Source organism: Petaurus breviceps, unplaced genomic scaffold (genome assembly GCF_028583685.1).
Source record: "Petaurus breviceps papuanus isolate PSGF00001 unplaced genomic scaffold, PetGlider_PUasm1.0 90823, whole genome shotgun sequence".
Lineage (NCBI taxonomy): Eukaryota > Metazoa > Chordata > Mammalia > Diprotodontia > Petauridae > Petaurus > Petaurus breviceps.
In genome coordinates, this window is record NW_027187352.1 from 3055233 (window position 1) to 3077130 (window position 21898).

Sequence of the window (21898 nt, forward strand, 5' to 3'; positions counted from 1 at the left end):
GATTCATTTTTACCATTATTATTTTACAGTTGTTATACTAAGATATAGTTTCATGGCTTCTCAGAGTGGGCTTTTGTTTGAAGCAGTACTGAAGAAAGGGGATTATGGTACTCATTCACTGTGTTTAATTTCCACATTAAAGTATTTGAATATTACCATAACAAGAGATATAGGTGGCTGGTCCAGAAAATGAGCTGGCCTGGTGTTGTAGGAAGAGACTGGTCCATCTTCATTCTTCAACCTTTGCAGAGCTGTTATCTGATTAGCAGAGCCCATAGCTAAAAAGACTCGAAGACTTCCATTTTGATGTCCTGTGAACACATCTATGACAGGTGTGTAGCTGTCAACTGCGACCACTGGGTACTGAGCTTCAAGGAGTAGGTGAGAAATCTTGGGGTCTCTGAAGAGGGCAGAAACTTTTGAGTTAGCTGACAGTGATCATTAATGACTGTTTTCTCTAGGATATAGAGTTGTCATATTTCTTACTTATCTCTACTCTGGTTTGACAAGAATATCTGCTCTTATGAAAGTAACACTAACTTAAGAAATTGAAGTTCCTAACAGCAGCTAATTTCCTCACCAAATAATAGCATGGTATATCTGGAAGCACCCTGAAAAGATTTAATTTCAAACCTTGGCTCTGGTATAACCTGGAGGCAAGTCAATGAACTTGTTTACATTTTTTTATTTTTTGCTTTTTGGAGGGCAATTGGGGTTAATTTTTTTTGCTAGTTTTTGTGTTAAGTGTCTGAGGCCGGATTTGAACTCTGGTCCTGACTCCAGGGCCGGTGTGCTTTATTCACTGTGCCACTTAGCTGCCCCTACATTTTTGCCTAGAATAAGATTTAGAACTAGAAGAAATCTCAAAGAGAGTCTTGTCACAGGATCATGGGTTTAAAGCTAGATGGAAAGACAGAAACCCTCATTTTACACAGGAGGGAACTAAGGTCTTGTAGCTCAAGGTCACAAAGACACTAAGTGTCAGAGGCAGGATTTAAACTCAGGTCTTCTCTTTGACTCCAAATCCAATATTTTTCTTTTTCTTTTTAGTAGCTCCAACTTTATAGTTATTGAGGTCTTATTTAAAATTTATTTTTTATTCATTTTTAATTTTTTTTAGAGGGCAATTGGGATTAAGTGACTTGCCCAAAGTCACACAGCTAGTAAGTGTGTTAAGTGTCTGAGGTCAAATTTGAACTCAGGTCCTCCTAACTCCAGGGCTGGTGCTCTATTCACTATACCACCTAGCCACCCTATTTTTATTCTTTTTTTTTTTTAAAGCAATTGGGGTTAAGTAACTTGCTCAAGGTTACACGGCCAGGTGTTTCTGGGTGGGTGCTAAGTGTCTGAGCCTGGATTCAATTCCAGGTCATCCCAACACTGGGGCCGGTGCTCTTACTCGTTGTGCTACCTGGTCGCCCCCCTATTTTTATTCTTAACCAAATAAAATGATCATTTCCATATACAAGAACTGAAAAATAAAACTCCACATAAAGCTACAAATCTTTATTATATAGAGTTTGCTCTTTTGTTTAAATCCATAAAAATTCAACATGTAGTTTTCAAGGTGAAAAAACTTTTGCCCTAGGGGGACCTCTCCACCCTCCACTCCTACACTCTGTAGAGGAGGAACTGAGGCTTACATTAGTGAAGAGAGTTGGCTGAGAGGAAAGCTGGCATCTTGATTTGGGTGATGCTAAGCCCCTGGCCTCTGCCCTCTGCTATAAGACCATATCTCAGGTTTTGTTCTAGCTCTAAAATCAATGTTCTGGAGTCTTTCTGAGCACCTGGGAGTAAGTATTGTGTCTTGAAAAAAACACTAAGCATCTTACAATCAGAGGACTTGGGTATGATTCCTAGCTGTAACTTTAGGCAAGTTACTTTATGTCTGAATTTCAGTTTCTTTGTCTATGTAATGGTTGTCTATACAATGCTTGAAAGGATGCTGGACTAGTAACTATAAGACTACTTTAAAGAGCACATCAGTAAGGGGAGAAACTGATTTGGGGGAAAGACTTCTTAGGTGAAAAGCAGCATAATCTTGTTCTCTTTACAAATCATTCCCACTCAGTTTGAGCCTTATGCAACATAAAAATGAAAAAGAAAATAACCAATCTGAAAGAGTTGATTTACTTGAATGATATGTAAAACTGGTGGAGAGGGAGCTTCACTAGCCCAAGCAGCTTGTCCTGCCCTGGGCTCCGAACCTTGTTCCATGCCTCAATTACCATGACATTGTTCTTGAGTCTTTCCAGGCACTTGGGGGTCAAAGAGACAGGTGTTACCTATTGGAGAATGTTGTTAAAGAATATGTGAGAACAAATATGCAGCAATTCAGTGGTTCATAGTAGAATGCACAATGGACTCGGGAGTCAGGAGCTCAACACTAACCTGTAGATTCAAAACCAAATCCACTGACTCAGATTAAAAACATTGTGTCACCTTACCTTTCTGGAATTGTTTCAAAGTCTTCCTCCTCCCCTTCAGTTAAACTGAACTACTGTATTTATTGCCAAGGTAATATTCACAGCACTGATGGCAACTATGAATATGCAGGCATAGTTCTGAATCACAAAATATAACATACTCTTCATATAGTAGAAGCAAAACATTTATTCAGATACCATAAAGCCAAATCCCAATGCCAGAAAACCAAATCCATCATAGCAACAAAAAAGTTAATATACCTTATCACTGTAGGAAGCAACACCATCCCAAAGCCTTCCCACAAACACTCCCAATACTAGCTGTCTGCTTGCCTGCATCCTCTCTCTCCTCCAGCTCTAACTGATTTGACTCCCAGCTTCCTTTCAGTTCTGCTCTACCTGTTCAGCAAACTCCTCCCATCATAGGTTCCATGCGATTACATTTGGTCTATTAGGTTTAGGGAAGATCTTCAAATTCTCATTACCATTACACTGTAACTTGTAATTAATAGACTGACAGTGTGGTATGGTGGTAAAAGGGCTGGTGTTTGGCTTTGTCAAGTCTTTAGTATCACAATTCTCAATATTTACTTCAGTTGGTCCTAAGACAACAGAAACAGTTCATTCTTGGGACTGAGGTCAGACTATCTTCAGCTTTGTAAAACCTACCAGAACTTATGCTACACTGGGACAGCTTTTAAGAAACCAGGATCATGTCCACATGATGACAGTTTACTGGAGGACTACACTGGAAAATGCACATAAATGGTACTTAATAAATGGTTACTGAACAATGAATGGAATGTTTACCTGGGTGAAGTTAAAGGCTGGCTGTGTTGTGCCCCACATGATAGCAGATCTTGTTACCTCCTCTGTACTAAAGAGTTTACAGTTTAAATATATGTTGCATGTTTGCTGTTTTTCAGACATTCCAGTAACAAAGTCTTTTCCATCAGACACCATCAACAAGACGTGTAATAGCAAAGGTTCTTCTGCTGATTTATCTATCGGGATTCTTGTACTGCTGGAGGGTGATAAAGCCCTGGGTATTGATGGCTTTGGCCTGGCAGGGCAGACAGGATCTGGGCCCCAGTGTCCTAAGCATTGTTTTTGCTTTGAAGCATCTTCATTAACTTGAGTCCAGGCTTGAGCGTTTTTGCCATGGATAGCACTTTGACCTGCTCCTGGGAATTGCTGGGCTGGGTTTGTAAGAACACACATCGGAGGCTGCTGGGTACCACTGAGTGACTTATTTGAGTTTGTGCCACTGACATCTTTGTTATCAACTGCAAGCTGTAGTGAGACCTGTAAGGCAGAGGGACAGAGCTGACTCCCAGAAGCATCATGGTATCAGCTAGGATCTCAGGTATTTTGGAACTAGAGGGAATCTTAGGACAGGGAATATCAGGGCTGGAAGGAAGGGAATGGGTTGATGGGATGCTGAGTTAGTAATTTGTATAAAGTGGTGACTTTTAGTTTTTATTTTTAAGATTACTTTAAAGAGCACAGCAATAAGAAGAGGAGGTGATTTGGGGGAAAGACTTTCTAGGTAACAGGTAGTGTGATCTTGTTCTCCTTTTACAATCATTTCCACTGAGTCTGAGCCCCATGGAAGATAAAAATAAAAAACAATCTGAAAGAGTTGATTTACTTGAATGACATGTAAAACTGATGGAGAGGGAACTTCAGAAGCCCAAGCAGCTTGTTATATGCTGGGCTCCAAACCTTGTTGTGCACCTTAATTATAATCACATTGTTCTTGAGTCTTTCCAGGTACTTGGGGGTCAAAGAGATAGGTGTTCGATAGAATGTCTACTCCTCAAATGACAGATGAGAACACTGAGACCAAAGAGGAGGGACATACTTAGTCACACAGTGAGAGGACAATGGGCTCAAGGGCTGGGACAACCCTCCAGGCCCAGGGCTCTCCTCACGTATCCTGCCACATACTGCTTCACCTTTAGGGGGCCAGAATTCACAACAGCAAAGCCCCAGAACTGTCAAAAACAGAGCAAAAAGTGATGAATCAAGAACAGAAGAGAAAACTAAGACCCATCAAAGGGAGGCAACAGGAGTAATCGGACTCACCTACAATGCAGAGTTCTTCCTCCGGAGCTTAGGTGCCTCAGGGGCAGCACTCTTCCTCTACCAAGAGTCTGAGTGAAGCTTTCCTGCCCACCCCCCATTCTTTCACTCCCTTTTTATGTCACATATCTGAAGGGGCCTTATTGTTAGAGTATCTTCAAAAGATCCAGTGACTCTGAGGATGCAAGTATTATTCCACTTTTAAAAAGGAGGTTTGAAGAAAGAAGTGACCTGCTTTAGGGTAACAAAGTTAAGAGCAAGATGAAGTAAGCGGAAGCAGGAAAACAATGTACATCAAGACTGCAACAATGTAAACAGAAAGAACAGCAAAACAATAATCAAAAATAAATGCCATGAAAATACAATGACAAAGTTGGCCCCCAAGAGATAGGAGAAGACACCTGGCCTTTCCTTTGCAGGGAAAGAACCAGAGATGTGGAACATTGAAGGGAATGTTCAACTTAAAAAAAATATGTTGGTTAGTTTTGTTAAACTTTTAATTAATTTATTTTTTTCATTATTATAAGAATGGCTCTTCAGGAGGGGTAGGGGAAACACAGTGGGAAATGTAAGTGAAGTAAAAAACAGAATATAGCAATACTTTTTTTTAAAGTAGTAGCTAAGTAGATACTGGAATCCAGCCTCTTGACTTCAAGTGTAAGTGAACTCCCTTTCCTTTGTATCACATTAAGCCATTTCAGAACTTATATGTTTTACAACTAAGAAAAATGTTTTCTCATACACTGACATATTAATTATTTCAGGTAGGAACATCAGGTATATTAGCCCCATTTGGAAGAAAGCGAAGTTCTGTGGCTTACCAAGGTCACAGAACTAATAACTGGCAATCCTTTTGACTCCTTGTCCAGAGTTCTTTCCATTTGATAGCATGTAGGCAAGATGGCCAAGGCTTATCAATTCTACCTCCACAACATCTCTCAAATCTGTCCCTGTCTCTCCAATTACACAGACTAATTCAGGGCTTAGAAAACATCAAGACTTCTCTTCCTTCCTTCAACTTCCTTCTCCAGCACATGTAAGTTTTACTCATCTGTCAAAGTAATCTTCCTAAAGGACAGGTCTTACTCTCTTGCTAAATATTTAGTGGCTCCCTATTACTGTCTTTAGGGAAAAGATGACCTCCTGAGTTTCCATAATCCGTCTCCAGATTCCCTTTACGTATTTATTGCCTGTACCTCTCCTCATGCTCTTCATGGGGATGAGCCAAACTGGTCTTACTGCTCTTCAGCAAACTCCTAATTCCATTTCTTACATCCAGGCTTTGGTCTAAGGCACCCTCTATGCTAAATGGTCCTTCTTCTGTACTCTGACCTCTTAGAATCAGATGTTAGCTTCTCATGAGGTTTGGCTCCTATGTCAACTTCTCCGGGAAGTTTGCAGCTGGCATAGCTGTTTCCTTCAATTATCTTGTACCTATGTTGTGTCCTCTCAGTTGATTATAATAAGCTCCCCAAGAACTGTTACTATTTTTCCTTTTGTCACTGTATCCTCGTCCCTTGAACATAACAGATGTTTAATGAGTTCCTGATGAGTTGAACTGAATCATGGATAACAGTTATGAATGTTAGAATTAGGTTTAAAAAAAAAAAAAAAAGGCAGTTGGTGGGAAAAAGCACAGAACGTTTAACTTTTAAGTAGTGTATGACAAAAGCCCTGGGCTAGGGCTCCCCTCCCAGCTCTTGACCTTACTTAACAAGCTGTGTGACTCGGGCAAGTCCCTTTCCCTACATGGGAAACAATACATGCAGCTACACCTAAGAATCTTAGGGGACAGAAAAGTACTCAAGTAAACAGTGGATTCTTCCTGGAGATGGTACATGAAGCATACAGAAGGCTAAAGTAAATCTGAGTTGAGGAAACATCCTCAATTATGCCTTGGAATAGCAGGGTCTGTTTACAGAGCACTTGATAGTAGAACATCACTTGATATAGATTATTCCTTGTGATTCTCACAAAAACACCATCAGGTAGGCAATGTAAATATGCACATTTGACAGAAGAAGGTCAAAGAGTTAATAAGTAGCTGAGCTAGGTCTTCTCGCTAGAAATCCAGGGCTCATCTTACAACCCCTTACCACCTTAAGGAAGAAGGAAGACAAATATTTATTAGTTGCCTATGTGTCAGGCATATTATCTCATCTGATACTCACAACAACCATGGGATACAGGAGCTATCACTATCACCCCCACTTTACAGTCGAGAAAACTGAGGCACAAAGAGGTTAAGTCACTTGCCCAGGGTTATATACTTAGGAAATATCTAAGGTCACATTTGAACTCAGATCTTACTGACTTCCAGGTCCACAGCTTGATCCACTGTGCCAACCCAGTTGTCTCTAAAAATCTTGATGCGATAACACTAAGATGAAAAAATGCCTCAGTCTCAAATGATCTGCATACCAGGATGAATTTCTACAGTGAATTTAACAATCCACTATTTATTAAGTGCCTATTCTAAGCAAGGAACTATGCTATGTGGGCAGAATACAAAAACAAAAATGAAGTATCTGTGCCTTTGAAGGGATTACAATTTCCTGGAGTGGAGGGCAGGGAACAAAATATGTATATAGATAAATGAAATACTGTATAATTTTAGGAGGGCAGGGAACAAAATATGTATATAGATAAATGAAATACTGTATAATTTTAGGAGGGAGAGAAAAGATTAGGAACTGGAGAGGATAATCTCACTGGGAGATCTCATTACCTTTCATAGGTTCTATTCTTATCTTGATATAAGTGATTCCCTCATACAAATATTCAGCTCTCGTCACTCCTAGGCTACCATCCAGCATCACCAACTAACTGCCTTTGGGACATTTCAAACTGATTGTTCTACAGGCACCTCAAAAGAGAACTCACCATGCTCCCCCTAAAGTCTCCCTTTCTTCTAGACCTCTCAATCACCACTGAGTGCTCTACACTCCCAGTTGACCAGGCTCATAATCTCAAAGTTATTCTGAACTCCTTGCTCATATTTATTCCACATATGTAAATCTACTGCCAAATCTTATTGCTTTGTCTTTAATAATATTTATCTTCTTCCCTCTACTCATACACCACCCTAATTCAGGCCCTTTCATATAGCTTCTAACCTGGAATACCACAGTAAACTTTAAATTTGTATTTCTGTCTCACATCTCTCTCCATTCTAATCCATAGTCCAGTCAAATGACAAAGTGATTTTCCAGGTTTGCCCAGGTCATTCTCCCTACACAGTAAGTTCTAGAGGCAAGATGGTTTCAGAAAAACATGGAAAGATTTCTATGAACTGATGTAAAGTGAAGTGAGCAGAACCAGAAGAGCATTGTATACAGTAACAGCATTATTGTAATGATAACCAACTGTTAAAGATTAGCTACTCTGAATAGCACCTTGATCCAAGACAACTCCAAAGAAGCTAGAAAGATTATTATTAATAGTTCAGATGAAAAGTAATGACATCCTGAACCATAATAGTGAACTTGTGGGTGAAGAGTAGAGGATGCATATAGGAGATATTGTAGAGGTAGAATTGAAAGGAAGAGAGAAGGTGAGAAAGAAGAAATTACTCTGAGGTTATGAACCTAAGTAAATGGGAATATAGTTGAACCCAATACAGAGAGCTGTAAATCTGGTGAAGGTGTGGAATTAGGGGAAAAGATGTGAGTCCAAGTTTGGATATGCTGAGCCAGAGATGTTGAGGGGATGTCCACATGAAGAGGTCCCATAGGCAGTTGGCAAGGCAGGAATGAATTCAAAAGAAAGATGGAATCTAGACATTCAGTTTTGGGAATTACTATGTAAAAATTATAATTAAGCCCAGGGAAGCAGATGAAATCACCAAAGTAGAAAGTATATCAATTAACAAGCATTTCACAAGCACTTACTATGTGCTAAGCATTGTACTAAGATGGGACATGCAAAGGAAAAGGAAAAAAAATCCTATTCTCAAAGAGATCACATTCTAATGTGGGAGAATAGCTAGTAAATAGCTAGATACATATAAAATACACAGAGTAGATGAAAAATAATCTCAGAGCTATACCAGCAGTTGAAGGGACTGGGCGAAGACTACTACAAAAGATGATACTTGAGCTGAATCTAGAGAGAGGTCAAGGAGTCTGAGATATATAGGTGAGGAAGAAAAGAATTCCAGCAATAATGGAAAGCCAGTAAAAGGTATGAAGGGTCTGTGTGTGAGGAATAGCAAGTAGATCAGTATGGTCATACTGAAGAGCATGTGGCAGAGAGTAATATGTAATAAGAATGGAAACACAGGAAAGGGCCAGCCAATTAGGTGGCAGAGCAGATAAAACGCAATACTTGGGGTCAGGAAGACTTGAGTTAAAATCTTGCATGGACATGATAATACATCTAAAACAATTTGTAAATGTTAAAGCCTTATATAAATATTAGCTAGTGCTATTATCATGAAGAGCTTTAAATGTCAAAAAGAATTGATCTAGGGGTAACAGGGAATTCAAGGTTTATTGAGCAGGGACTGACATGATCAGACCTAAGCTTAGCACTTGTGAGGAGAATGTATTACGATAGGCAGAGGCTTGCCTCAGGAAGACCAAGTATAATGCTATTGCAGTAGGTGGTACAGGGTAAGGTGATGAAAGCATAAACTGGGACTCTTTCTGTAGATGAAGGGGGACACATACAGTAGTGATGGGGGCATATACATGAGATGGTGTGAAAACAGAAGCAAGATTTGGCAACAGATTGGATTTTTAGGATGAGGGGGAGAAACTGAGGATGGCAATGAGGATGTAAGTCTGGTTGACTAGGAGGATGATAGTGCCCTCAAAAGTATGCGATATCTGGAAGGTGGGAGAATCTGGGGAAGACAAATGAATTCTGTTTTGAGCATGGTGAGTTGGAGATATTTGTGAGATATCCAGTTTGAGAAATCCAAAAGGTGGCTGGTGATGTAGGACTGTAGCCCAAGAGAAACAACAGGATTGGACCTATAGATCTGCTGCAGTCATCAAGTGAAAGTAGAGAGAAACAAGAAGAGAGTCTAGGACAGAGTCTTGGGGTACACCCCAAATGGGTATGACTTAAATGAAGGTACAGTAAAGGAGACTGAGAAGCAATAGCCAGATAGAGGGAAAACCAAGAGAGAACAGAAACAAAAAAACCAACAGAGGAGAGAGTATGTAAGAAGAGAAGGTAGTCAACAGTTTCAAATTCAATAACACAAAAAGCAATCCTTAAAATGATATAAAATTGTTAATTACTACTAAATGCTGCAGTGAAGGACCAAGAAAAGAATGAGGATGGAGAAAGGCCCATTAACTTCGGCAATTAAGAAATTGGCAACTTTGGAGAAAAAAATTTTGTTGAATGATACAGTCAGCAGCCAGATTGCAGAAGGTTTAGAAGAGACTGAGGAGAGGAATGGAGATACAAATATACAAATAGAGATGGCTTTTTCATAGAGGTTAGCTGAGAAGGGGAGGAGGGCTATAGGATAATAGATGGGGGTAAGGTGAGACCTAGTGAAGAGTTTTTAAAGCTGTAGGAATCTTGGAAGTATTTCTAGGTAGCAAGAAAAGAACCAGTAGATAGGGAGAAACAGAAGATTAGATAGTGGAGATGATAGTGAGGGCAACCTGCTGGAGAGCGTTGCAGGGAATGGGATCAAGGGTGCATGTAAGAGGAGTTGGCCATGACAAACAGAAGGGTCACCTCTTCATCAGAGATTTATGTGAAGGAGGAGATATTGAGGGATGATACCAGACTCATGTGAGCTAAGGAGATGTGAAATGAGGAGAAGGGAAGAGGAACTCTTGTGGAATGGCTTTAATTTTTTTTTCTTTTTGTTAAAGTATGAGGCAAGGTCTTTAGTTGAAAAGGTGGAACAGGTGAATATGAGAGGCTTTAAGAAAGAAGAGGTTTGGAAAGTCACTAAATTGAATGCAAAAAGGAATCACTTAGGGAGTAAAAGTACTGCCTTGTCATAGTGAGGGCCCAGGTGAGATACTAAAGCCTAAATTTATAGTGTATCTGCTAGTTGTTTTAAGGAGCAATTGAGAAGGATGGTGAGAGTAATCCAGGGCTGGGGTTTGGTAAAGCATGATTAGCAAGACAACAACAGAATAAGGGATTTGAGAGTAGAGGATTGTGTAGAGTTGAATGGTTCACCACGGGGTCGAGACTAGGGAGGGAAGAGAGTATAGGTAAAGGAGGGATGATGGCTCAGAAAGGAACTGAGGTGGAGAGCTTGCAGGTCATAGTGAGGGCCAAGAACAGGATGGGAAGGCATAAGGAGAGATGGAAAGATAAAAGATGGTGACTTGATGAAGGAATTTCAGAGTTCTTCAACATGGAATTGAACCCTTGTGGAACATGTGTATGGTGATCCCTATGTGTAGCTAAGGTGGAGTGGAGGAATGGGTCATGGGAACTGAAAGACAAAAGTAAGTGAGAAACTGAGGTACTTGAGGGATTATCAACCTGTATGCTGAAGTCCCCTGACATGAGGACAAAAGATGGGGAGATGGGAGAGGGAAGGGGGGGGGAGTATAGAGGCGGGGTGAGAGAGAAACTATGAGTCAGCAAGGGTGACAGATAACAATTATCAAAATTTGGAATGAATGATAAATCTGAACAACATGAACCTCTCAGGCTACTGAGAGATGGTGGAGGGAAAGCCTGGAAGTGGCAATGAGGAGCAAGAAGCATCCTGATTCTGAGGGGGTATGAAAGAAATTATTGTATTGAAAGGATGGCCAGGGATGAAGTGTTATCAGAGGAGCCAGTTTTCAATGAATGCCAGATGGAAGGAACAAGAGAAGTGATATAACACGAAAAGAAGTTTGTTAATTATAGAACAGATGAGGGTAAAGTAGAAGGGTGGGCAGATTTAGAGTGGGACGCTGGAATAGTAGAGATGAGGTGGGTGGGAATGAAGGAATGGACAGGTGAGATTGGGAAGTGATGAAAGTTGTTCTTAGGCAATTAGGAGTTAGATACAACTGAGAAAGGAAGAGTAAGAGTGTGGATTTTGGATTGAAAGAGGGAAGATACACATAACTATCACCAAAGGGTACCACATAGTCAAGTAAATATTTCTTCAGGAGGGAAACCTGGGTATGATAGTAGGTAGTGGGGAAGGAGTCAGTGGATAATGAAATACTGAAAATTGAGGGGAATGATTCTTGGGGAAGTTTCTGAAGGCAACAGGAGGGAAAGAAATCAAGGGAATAAGTAGAGTCATTAGCCTTGGAAAGGAGAAGGTTCTCTTCTTCCTCTAAGACAAGAACAAAGAAGGGGAAGAAAAGTGAAAATGGGGAAAGGATTTAAGGTGTGAGCAGAAAAGATGAAGGAACACACAAAGGATAATCTTGATTTTCTCAGGTAAATAAGAGGGCAAGTTCATCTGCCAGAGGGACTGAGAGAGGACTGGAATGGTATTTGGCACTGAAGGAAAGAGCGAAAAACTTTGAAAAAGTCACAGTGGGGAGCATGATAGTCAATCAGAAAAAGATAAAAAGACTATTATATATAAGTGTGGACTCAATTAAAGCTTATATAATATGAATTTGTAGGTTGAATTAATCAACTTCCTCCATCAACATTCAACACCTCAGGAAGAAGAATGTGGAAGTTGGTTGGTGGAGATGAGCCAGGGCTGATAAATGGTAGGACACGAATAACAGAAAGATGAAGGGTCAAGGGACATAAAAGTGGAAGACAGTGCAGTTAGTCAACTAGCATTTATTAAGAGTCTACTATGCACCGGGCACTGGTAAATATCTGAACTGGTTGAATATAGGATCAAGAATGTGAAGGTAGGTCAATGAGATAAAAGCTGATAAACTAGGAAAACAAAGTGGGATGGAACAAATGGAGACTGCAGAGAAGATGGAGAATATGTTTAGGAAGGCAGGAGAGAAGGAAAGTCAAGAGATTATTTTTAGAGTGTGAAAGTACAAAGCTCAGGAGCATATGGATGAACCAGTTTTGGGTGAGAATGTTGATGAACTGGGAGGCCAGGATGTTTAAAGGGAAAGTGACATGACTGGATCACCAAGGATAAAGACAGGGGTTAAGTCATAGAGAAAGACTGTGAGCTAGGTATTGAACTTCATGAAAAAGGAAGAAGCACAATAAAGTCACAGGCAAATCAGAGCAACAAGGATCAAATAAGGTATAGAGACAGATGCACTGAACCTTAAAAAAGGTGAGACTGCTAATGGTAATCTAGGAAGGGTCTAAAAGCAGTGAGGAGTAAGGAGTCTATTAATTCCTATTTCTGAAGCAGCATGTTGGAGAGAATGAGAAAAGGAACAATCAGAAGAGAGGGAGCGATGACAGATAATTTATTTCCTAAAAAAAGACCGCTGGTGTTTCCATAGGCTTTACAGTTGAATCCTTCTATGTGTGCTATCTCTCTCAATTATGGTGTGAGCTCCTTGAGGCTATGTACTGTCTTCTCTTCTTTTTCTACTTGTATCCCCAGAACTCTGGCATACAGTAACCACTTAATATTCATTAAAAGAGCTAGGCTTCTGTGAGTACAAAAAAGATGGAAAGAATGTGAGAGAAAGAGATCTAGGATGAAGTGAAAGTTTGTTAACAATTGAGTAGGATTTCAGAGGGCATAAAAAGAGGTTAGAACAGAACAGAGACTGAGGATGGATAGAGTCAAGTTGGATAAAGATAAGGAGTAGCAATAAAAGGGAATTATACATCAAGCAGAGACACTGAGTCACAAGAATTAGGGGATCAGAAAATGGGAGTCTGCATGGAAATGATGCAGCTTATTGATTGTTCAGAAAGAAGGCACTAATCCTAGGCAGCATGCAGCAGGTATAAAATAACATTTATGTACCTTGAGAGGTCCAAATGATGCCTGGTTTTTCTCCTCCATGGGCAGTTGGCCACTGAAAGAGAGCTGCTGTGAGCAAATGACCTCTTGCAGAGGAAGTACTGCTGAACCGATTAACTCTGCCTGAGGAAAGAAAAGCTATGTTAAACTTCTACAGGTCCAGTGAGGATCTGTCACATTATAAGTGTGAACAAAAAAGACCAATTGAATTTTTTTTGATTTGCAAACTTATTGCAGTGATATAAGAAAACACACGATATCTAAAACTAAATTCACCTTTCTCTTCAAAATTTGCCCAACTCCCTATTTCTCTTTATGTTCAATGATCTTCCAAACAAATTTTCGAAAACAATCACTAATGATATGCCTTAACAACTGAACAAACATTTACTAAGTATTTATTAAGCATGATGAGTAAGGCTTAGTTTACAAGGATGAAAAGTAACATAAGCTCTATCCTTAAAGAATTTACAGTTTAATGAGATTTCTTTTTGGAAGTGTGGATGGGAAATACAATATGTACATATATTTCAAAGGAAGCATGGTATATGAAAGAGCAGTGGACGTGGAGTCAGTGACTTGGGTTCAAATCTTGACTTTATGGCACTTCCTACAGGTTTGACACCAGACAAGTCACTTAATCTCTTTAGGCCTCAATTTCTATTTCTATAAAATAAGGGGGTTAGACTAGATGACCTCGGATATCCTTTCTTTTTTTTTGAGGGCAAATGGGGTTAAGTGACTTGTCCAAAGTCACACTGCTAATAAGTGTGTCAAGCGTCTGAGGCTGGATTTGAACTCAGGTCCTCCTGACTACAGGGCTGGTACTCTATTCACTGCACCACCTAGCCACCCCTGATATCCTTTCCAGAAATAAATCTATGATGTTAATATTTCATACAGAATATGATCAGGAGAAATCTAGGAAATGTGTGATAAAAAATTCCGAGGAAGAAAAAGATAATTTTTTAGCTACAGAGATTTGAGAAGGTTTGTGACAAACAAGTGACATACCAACCTGCTATTACTTTTTTAAGGTAAAGGTTTCTCCATGTGTTAGTTTTACTGGACATTTCTGAGAAGAATTAGAAAACCTCTAAGTAACATAATGGGTACAGGAAGAGGAGGAAAGAGAAAAAGATTAAGACTCAGCTGAAGTACCTTTTTCTGTGTGCTTTTCTTCATGTAAATTTTGAAAGTGAGATGAGATTTCCACCAGTGTTCTATCATTGCTCCATCAAAATGCACAGGGAACACATATCGTTGCTGAAATTTCACCACTGAAATGAAAACGAATAAATAAGGTATGGGCATGTGATTCCCTGTATTGGAAATGGAGTTTCCAACTTTTCTCTTCAATCCATGTTGTACTTTCCTACTTCTAATCTGTTGTATGCATTAATGTCAGATTCATCTTCCTAAAGCCCAGCTTTGATCATCTTACTCCCTGGTCCCAAACTCCTTAATTGAGCCCTGTAGCCTACAGGGTAAGGCCAAATTTCTTGGCCTAATATTCAAAGCTCTCTACAATGTAGCCCAGAGGCCTATAAACTATGTCGTAAATGGCAGCCACTGCTCAAGGACCATACATAACCAAGTGGCAGGCCAGATTTGGCCATGTAGTCTGTGGACTGATCTAGATCTAAGAGCTTTCCGGCATTATCAAATACTCCTCACTCCCAACTCCCTTTCAAGTCTAAGGTTCATAAGACCATGGAGCTGGAAGGGACCCCAGAGGCCATCTAGTCTAACCCATAAGGTCACACAGGTGGCATCTGAACCAGGGTTCTCTGACTCCAAATCCAACATTCTTCCTATTGAAACAACTCTCTTATTTTAAAGAGAACAAAGAAGGGGTTAGAGAGATTCTGCTAAACTTGAGTGTTTACCTTTCCTTGGACACATACTGTATTCCCCCCACCATAACTTTGCTTAGGTCTGTAATGCCTTACAACCTCAACCCCATCTATTCCAGGTGAAATACCTCCCATCCTGAAAGATCAAGTCAATATACACAACAAATTTAGAAAGCATATAATAATGTTCTAAGTGTCAGCAATAGTGAGACAAAAATGAGGTGCTTACTACTCCCTTAAGGAATTTATGGATGAAAAATCATGTACATCTATAAAAACATAATTTCAAGAGGTTGAGATGCTGGTAATGAAGGGGATCAGGAATGACCTTTTAGGAGACAGGCTGCACCTAAGTTGTGGTTTGAAGGAAGCCCAGGGCTCTGTGAAGCAGAAGTGAAGGGGAGTCAATTTCAGGCTGGGAACCACTTACACAAAGCAAAGAGGAGAAATGTATAATGCTGTGTATGTCCTAGGGCATGTTTTGCACAGAAGACTTAGTAGAGATATTATAGCTGTCTTCAAGTACTTGAAGGTCTGCTGCATGAGGGAGGGATTAAATTTGTTGTTTGGTCCTACAAGTGCTTTCACATTTGTTATTTCTCTAATCTAGTATCGTGTTCCATATTATCAAATACTTGTTGGACATTTTGAACTGGATGTCATCTAGATATCTCAAACTCAGATGTCTAACATGTCAAAATCAGAACTCATTCTTTCTCCAGATCCAACCTCTTTACAAATTTTTCTATTATTGTAAAGGGCACTATCACCCAGATTCACAACTTTGGAGTCATATTTAAATCCTTCTCTTGTTCATTCACATATCTAACCAGCTGTCAAATTTAGTAATTTCTGCTTGTGTAACATCTTCTCATGTGCCCCCTCTTTTCTCTACTCACGAAGCTACCACCTTAGTTTAGGAACTCATCATATCTTGCCTGGATTACTGTCAACAGCCTCCTAACTGGAGATATTGGAACCACTCTCCTGAGTAGGAATGCTGGAATTAAGTCATATCCTTTTCATATGTTCTTTTATATCATAGTTACTTGCATTCTTATTTTGTCAGTCTTTAAAGATCGAAAATTCTTTTAGGTGGGTATATTTTATTTATCTTTGTTTCACCTCTGATATCTAGGATCAAAATATACTTGTTTGCTCCTTTATTCCTTTGAAGGGCAGTTAGGTGGTGCAGTAGATAAGAGTCACTTCCTGGAGTCAGCCTCAAACATTTACTAGCAGGGTGACCTTGGGCAAGTCACTTAACCCTGTTTGCCTCAGTTTCCTCATCTATAAAATGAGCTGGAGAAGGAAATGCGAAACCACTTTGCTATCTTTGCCAAGAAAATCCCAAATGGGGTCACCAAGAGTCAGACATGACTGAAAAACAAGAACAAATTACTCCTTAGGTCACATTCACTTTGTCCCATATTATTATGTTCACTCAGAACTCATGTTACATTCCCCCAGATATTTCATCTTTAAATTAGGGGTGGGGATTATTTCTATGGATATGGAAAGACCTTAAGGAACAGAGGATTCAGTTTTAGAGCTGGAAGGAACATTAAAGTTTATGTGGTCCAGTCTTATTTAGATAGACCAAGATCACAAAGCTCATGTGAAACAGTCAAGAGATGAATCCATGTCTTCAGACTCTAATTCCAGTGATCCTAGGGATCATCTGGTTGAACTTTCTCATTTTAAAATTGCCAAAACTGTGGTTCAAGGACGTAAAGTGACTTGTACAAGATAAAAAAAATAAATAGAAAGCTGTTTTTCCAGCTTGGAGCAGTTCTCTTTCTAGTGAGTTAAGCTACTGACTAAAGATTGGACTAGGCAGCCAGGGTATTTTTCTTTTTTTTAATTAAAATTTATTTTAAAGAAGATTTGCCTTTCTCCTCCTTCCACCTCTTCTCCCCTCCATCCCACTCACCAAAAAGAAAGCACAAAAAACAAAACCCTTATGATAAACAAATCTCATCGAGCAAAATAAATGCCTACTTTGGTCACATCCAAGATGATGACGTCTCTTTCTGCCCCAAGTCCCTCACTCTGTCAGGAGAAGGGTAGGTTTCATCATGAGTCCTCTGGGACAGGGGTAAGTCATTATGCTGACCAAAGCTAGCAAATCTCTCACCGATGTTTTGTCTTTACAATACTGTTATTGTATAAGCTGTTCTGGTTCTGCTCCCTTCATTCTGCCATCATTTTTTACGTAGCTTCTCAAATTTTTCTGAAACCATCTCCTCCATCATTCTGTTCAGTACAAAAGTTTTCTATCACATTCATGTATCACAACCTTTGCAACCATTCCCTAGTTGATGGATTCCCTTAGTTTCCAATTCTTTGCTGCCACAAAATAAGCTGTTCCTATGATTAATTTTGTACATATGGATCCTTTTCTTGATCTTTTTATGACAGTAGCAACTCTATCAGTTAGAGGGTATGCACAAGTTAGTATCATTTTGGCACAGTTCCAAATTGCGTTCCAGAATGGTTTGACCAGTTCACACCTCCACCAATAGTGCACTAATGTGCCTATTTTCTCACAGGTGCTTGTTAACTCAACCAATCTGACGGGTAGGAGATGGAACTCAAGAGTTGTCTTAATTTGCATTTCTCTAATTATTAGTGATTTAGAACGTTTTAAAAAATATGGTTATTGATAGCTTGGATTTCTTCCTCTGAAACGTGTCATATATCAAATGAGAAATGGCTCTTATTCTTATAATTCTTCCCCCATTTTCCTTGCTTCTAATTTTAGCTGCACTGATTTTGTTTGTGCAAAATCTTTTAAACTTTATATTATCAAAATTATTCAATTTACCCTCTGTAATTCTCTCTGTCTTGTTGGGTCAGAATGTCTCTCCCTATCCATAGATCTGACACATAATTCCTTCTTTGCTCCATTAATTTGATTTTAATGTCACTTTTCATATTTAAGTCATGTAACTATTTGGAGCTTATCTTGGTAGATTGTGCAAGACTACTTTTGACTACTTTTCAGTTTTCCCAACAGTTTTTTAGCCAAGGCATTTTCAAAGAGCTGTCAGAAAGTCAAGTAAGAGCCCTCAGGTATAAAATTTCTTCCAAGTTCAAACCCTTTATGGAAAAGAAAAGACATGTAATCCTCACCTCCCCCTGTAATTTTACTGGAAGCTAGTCGGATAATTTCTGTGGTCACTGAAATCTCTTCTGTGTCACTTCTGGAGGCATCAATAGGAAAGTGGTATTCCACAAAGAAAGTGCTAAAAAAAAAAAGATGATTAAAAAAATCCAAACTTCTGTTTCTTTCTAAATTTAAGAACTGTAAGCTCTTAACTACATTGGGAAGGGAAAAGGGAATAAACATTTATTAAGTGCCTACTATGTGACAGGCATAGTGCTAAGCACTTTGAAGATATTATCTCATTTGATTCTTATACAGCTTCCAGAGGCAGGTCCTATTATCATCTCCACTTTACAGTGAGGAAACTGAGGCAGACAGAAATGATGTGACTTGCTCAGGGTCACAGAATATCCAAGGGAAGATATTAACTCAGATCTTCCTGACTCTAGGCCAATGCTCTCTCTACTGTACCACCAGCTGCACTTAATACTACTTACCTTACCGTGTTGTTGTGAAAGCACTTTGCATAATTTTAAATACTCAATTATTTCCTTTGTGATTTCAACTGTATAGGTGGTAATATCCCTACCAACGCAGCTCCATTTCCTTTTGTCTTGGTCGATGCTTTAATGAACGGGTGGTGTCAAAACAATTTAGCTCTTATAGACAACCTTCCAATGCTGGCTAAAATGGCCTTCAGATACAGTTGTGCCCACTGAGATCATAATCAAATCCTTTCTAGGCTGGTATGACTTGTCAGAAGTTAAATTCTGTTGCTACAGTTTTCATATATATGGCAACTAACAAGTAGAGCTAACAAGCAGAGAAACTCATGAACCTGGGTGCTTGAGCTGATACATTTTTCATCCACAGGAACTCTCAAAGACCACCAAAGGTGTGGTAAGTTTACAGATAGGTTACAAGGTGTGTTGGTAGAGAAAATATTCATACAGATGAAATCACAGATCCCTTACATATTAGTAAAAAGCAGAGACAAGGATCAAGACCAGGTCTCCCAACTCTCTGTTCAAGACTCAGAGCTTTCTAGGTTATCACTGGGTAGCTAAGGCATGGAGTAATTCAGGAAGGGCTTTCAAAATTCCTCTGACCTTGATCAGTGCAGTAACCTATGCTGGCCATGTTCTGAGAGAAAGGTAATGAATTCAAGATGCAGAATGGACATATATTTTTGGATGTTGTAACTTGCTTAATTTTACTACATATAGGTGTTATAAGGATTTTCTTTTTTTTTTTCCTTAGGAGGAGAGAAAAAAATACTTATTAAAAAATAAAATAAAATTTAAACCTGTCCCTCTATACCCCCATTCCCAAATTCCTCATAGTACCCAGTTGCTTCAGCAATTACTGTGAGTTCATAACTGCACTAGGATCACATGACGACCCTGTAAAAGGTCAAGTATCTTAGCAGTTTTACTGGATTATAGCATTTGCCACATTTGTTCTCAGGCAGTAGGATCTGAAAGATTCTACTAATCAACAAGCATATTTTAAATGTTTACTATGTACTAAGCACTGTGCTAAGAGCTAGGGATAAAAAGAAAGGAATAAAAACAGTCCCCATCCTTACACTTGATGACTCTAGATTGCCCAGACCTAATACCAACAGAAAGGGTGCCCTTCCCTTTGCCTACTCTCTCAGCCCTAACAGCCAGAAGGGCATCTTTTCCCCTTCTGTCCCATCCCTTTGCCTCTCCTCCACCATCCCTGGCCCCATCCAGGGTGGTCTGAAGGGAAGAACTGTTCATAGAAATACCCTTCCTTTGCTGCCCTCCCACCTGTCCTCCAAACCAGATGGTTGCCCTTCATTCTTTGCCCCCTGTCCCCCCAATCAGGGATACCCACGGGAAGACCTTATGGGGCAATTACATATGTTCAAATCACATGAGATGTATTCCAAATCACTAACTATGAACCTTCAATAAAGAGACAGAAAACCATGCCCTACTTCTTTGATCTAGAGTCTTCAGGCTATTTACCATCTGTCCTGCTGTTATTACCTCTATACATGTGACTTGCTAATAATACTTTTAGGAGTTTTGGATCTTTCTATGGGTTCTGTGGTCTTTTACATGTGCTGCCTCTCCAGTTGAAGTATCAATTTCTTAAAAACCTAGCTGTCTGATTTTTTCTATTTGTGTTTCAGATGCATAAATGCTTTATTCATTTATTCATTCATGCACATAAATGGGTATACACAAGATATACACAGAATATAAGAATGGTTAGTAACCTTAGAGGGGAAAAATATTCAGGTGGCTGGAGGAACCACAAAAAGCCTGTGAAATATGGTATATATAAGCTGAGTCTTGAATGAAGCTGAAGAAACCAAGAACCAGGATTTGGGAAGGAGAGCAATACAGGCATGAGGGACAAACAAGGCAAAGGCAAGGAAATGGAAGGTGGAGTATTGTTTTCATGGATTAGTAAATAGATATTAGTATCATTGGGTCTTAGGCTATATGAAGGGTGTGTGGAAGGACTTGCAGTGAAGTTTCCCCATTCTGAATATCATATATACATTCATATTACTTCCTTGTATTTTGTAACTAAGTTCAGTATTGTTTCCCCATATATGTAAGTCACTGTGTATTTCAAGGTAATGTAAGAGCTACTGAGTATTAATACAATTCATTGGATTAACTATTGAGACCAAATTAGAGGTGTTTTTATTTTGGGGAAAGGAATGGTGGTATGAGAAGTAACAAAGGGTTAAGTTTCTACAGAACTGCAAGAATTGCTGAACAAGACTACTGATAAAAAGTAACAGACAGTAGCCTTGGGAGGAAGTTGAGTTCCCAGAGAACTCCTAGATAATACTAAAATGAAACAATGTAGAATAGAAGGAGCTGGCAGCAGCAGGTGGATTTGACCAATCAGGAAACAGTGGCCTTGGGGCACCCAGGCCCAGATAAGGCTGTATCTAGGTTAGATTGAAGGGGGTTCAGTATTTTGAGGTTGTTACTGCACTTGTACAGTGGCCTCATGTATTATGTATGTTATCTAACAAGATTAGAGCCTCATTAGTAATAATTAGGTTAATGTTTGGGAGGGGCGTGTAACCCTTGCTTATTTAACCCAGCTTTAGCTTCTGTACCTCCGCCTCCTCTCTCTCAGTGCTGTCCCAAAGACTGGACCGCCCGCTTCTTGAGAGATTCTAATAAAACTTTCTGTCTTCACTTTGAGAGGTCTCCGAGTAGTCAATTTGGGTTAGGGTCTTACGTATCCCACACAAGGGCAATAAAAGACTAGAAAGACAGGCTGTAAAGACCCTTAAATGCCAAACAAAGGACTATATATTAAATATAAGCGGTACTCAAAAAACTAGGACAGACTAGACTTTGTCAGCATATAAACTGATCCTAACATGAGAGATTTTATTTAACCTTCAAATGTTCACTCAACAAATAATTATATTCAACCAGTTACCAAGTCCTATTAATTCAACCTTTATGATGTCTCTGGACTCTATCCTCTCTTTTCTATTCTTACTTTTTTTTTTTTGGAGGGAGGAAGGCAGGGCAATTGGGGTTAAGTGACTTGCCGAAGGTCACAACGG

General features: G+C 39.4%; 1 protein-coding gene across 1 annotated transcript in view; it reads right to left on the minus strand.

The window, feature by feature from the left end:
• C2CD3 (C2 domain containing 3 centriole elongation regulator) overlaps positions 1-21898 on the minus strand; it is a 183250-nt gene that overhangs the window by 98244 nt on the left and 63108 nt on the right. The window contains exons 11-16 of the mRNA XM_069070830.1: positions 18348-18460; positions 14518-14636; positions 13360-13479; positions 3237-3731; positions 2134-2285; positions 157-400 (exon numbers count right to left, since the gene is read on the minus strand). Of these exons, the coding sequence (XP_068926931.1) occupies positions 157-400; positions 2134-2285; positions 3237-3731; positions 13360-13479; positions 14518-14636; positions 18348-18460 (1243 nt within the window). The remainder of the gene's footprint in view (positions 1-156; positions 401-2133; positions 2286-3236; positions 3732-13359; positions 13480-14517; positions 14637-18347; positions 18461-21898) is intronic.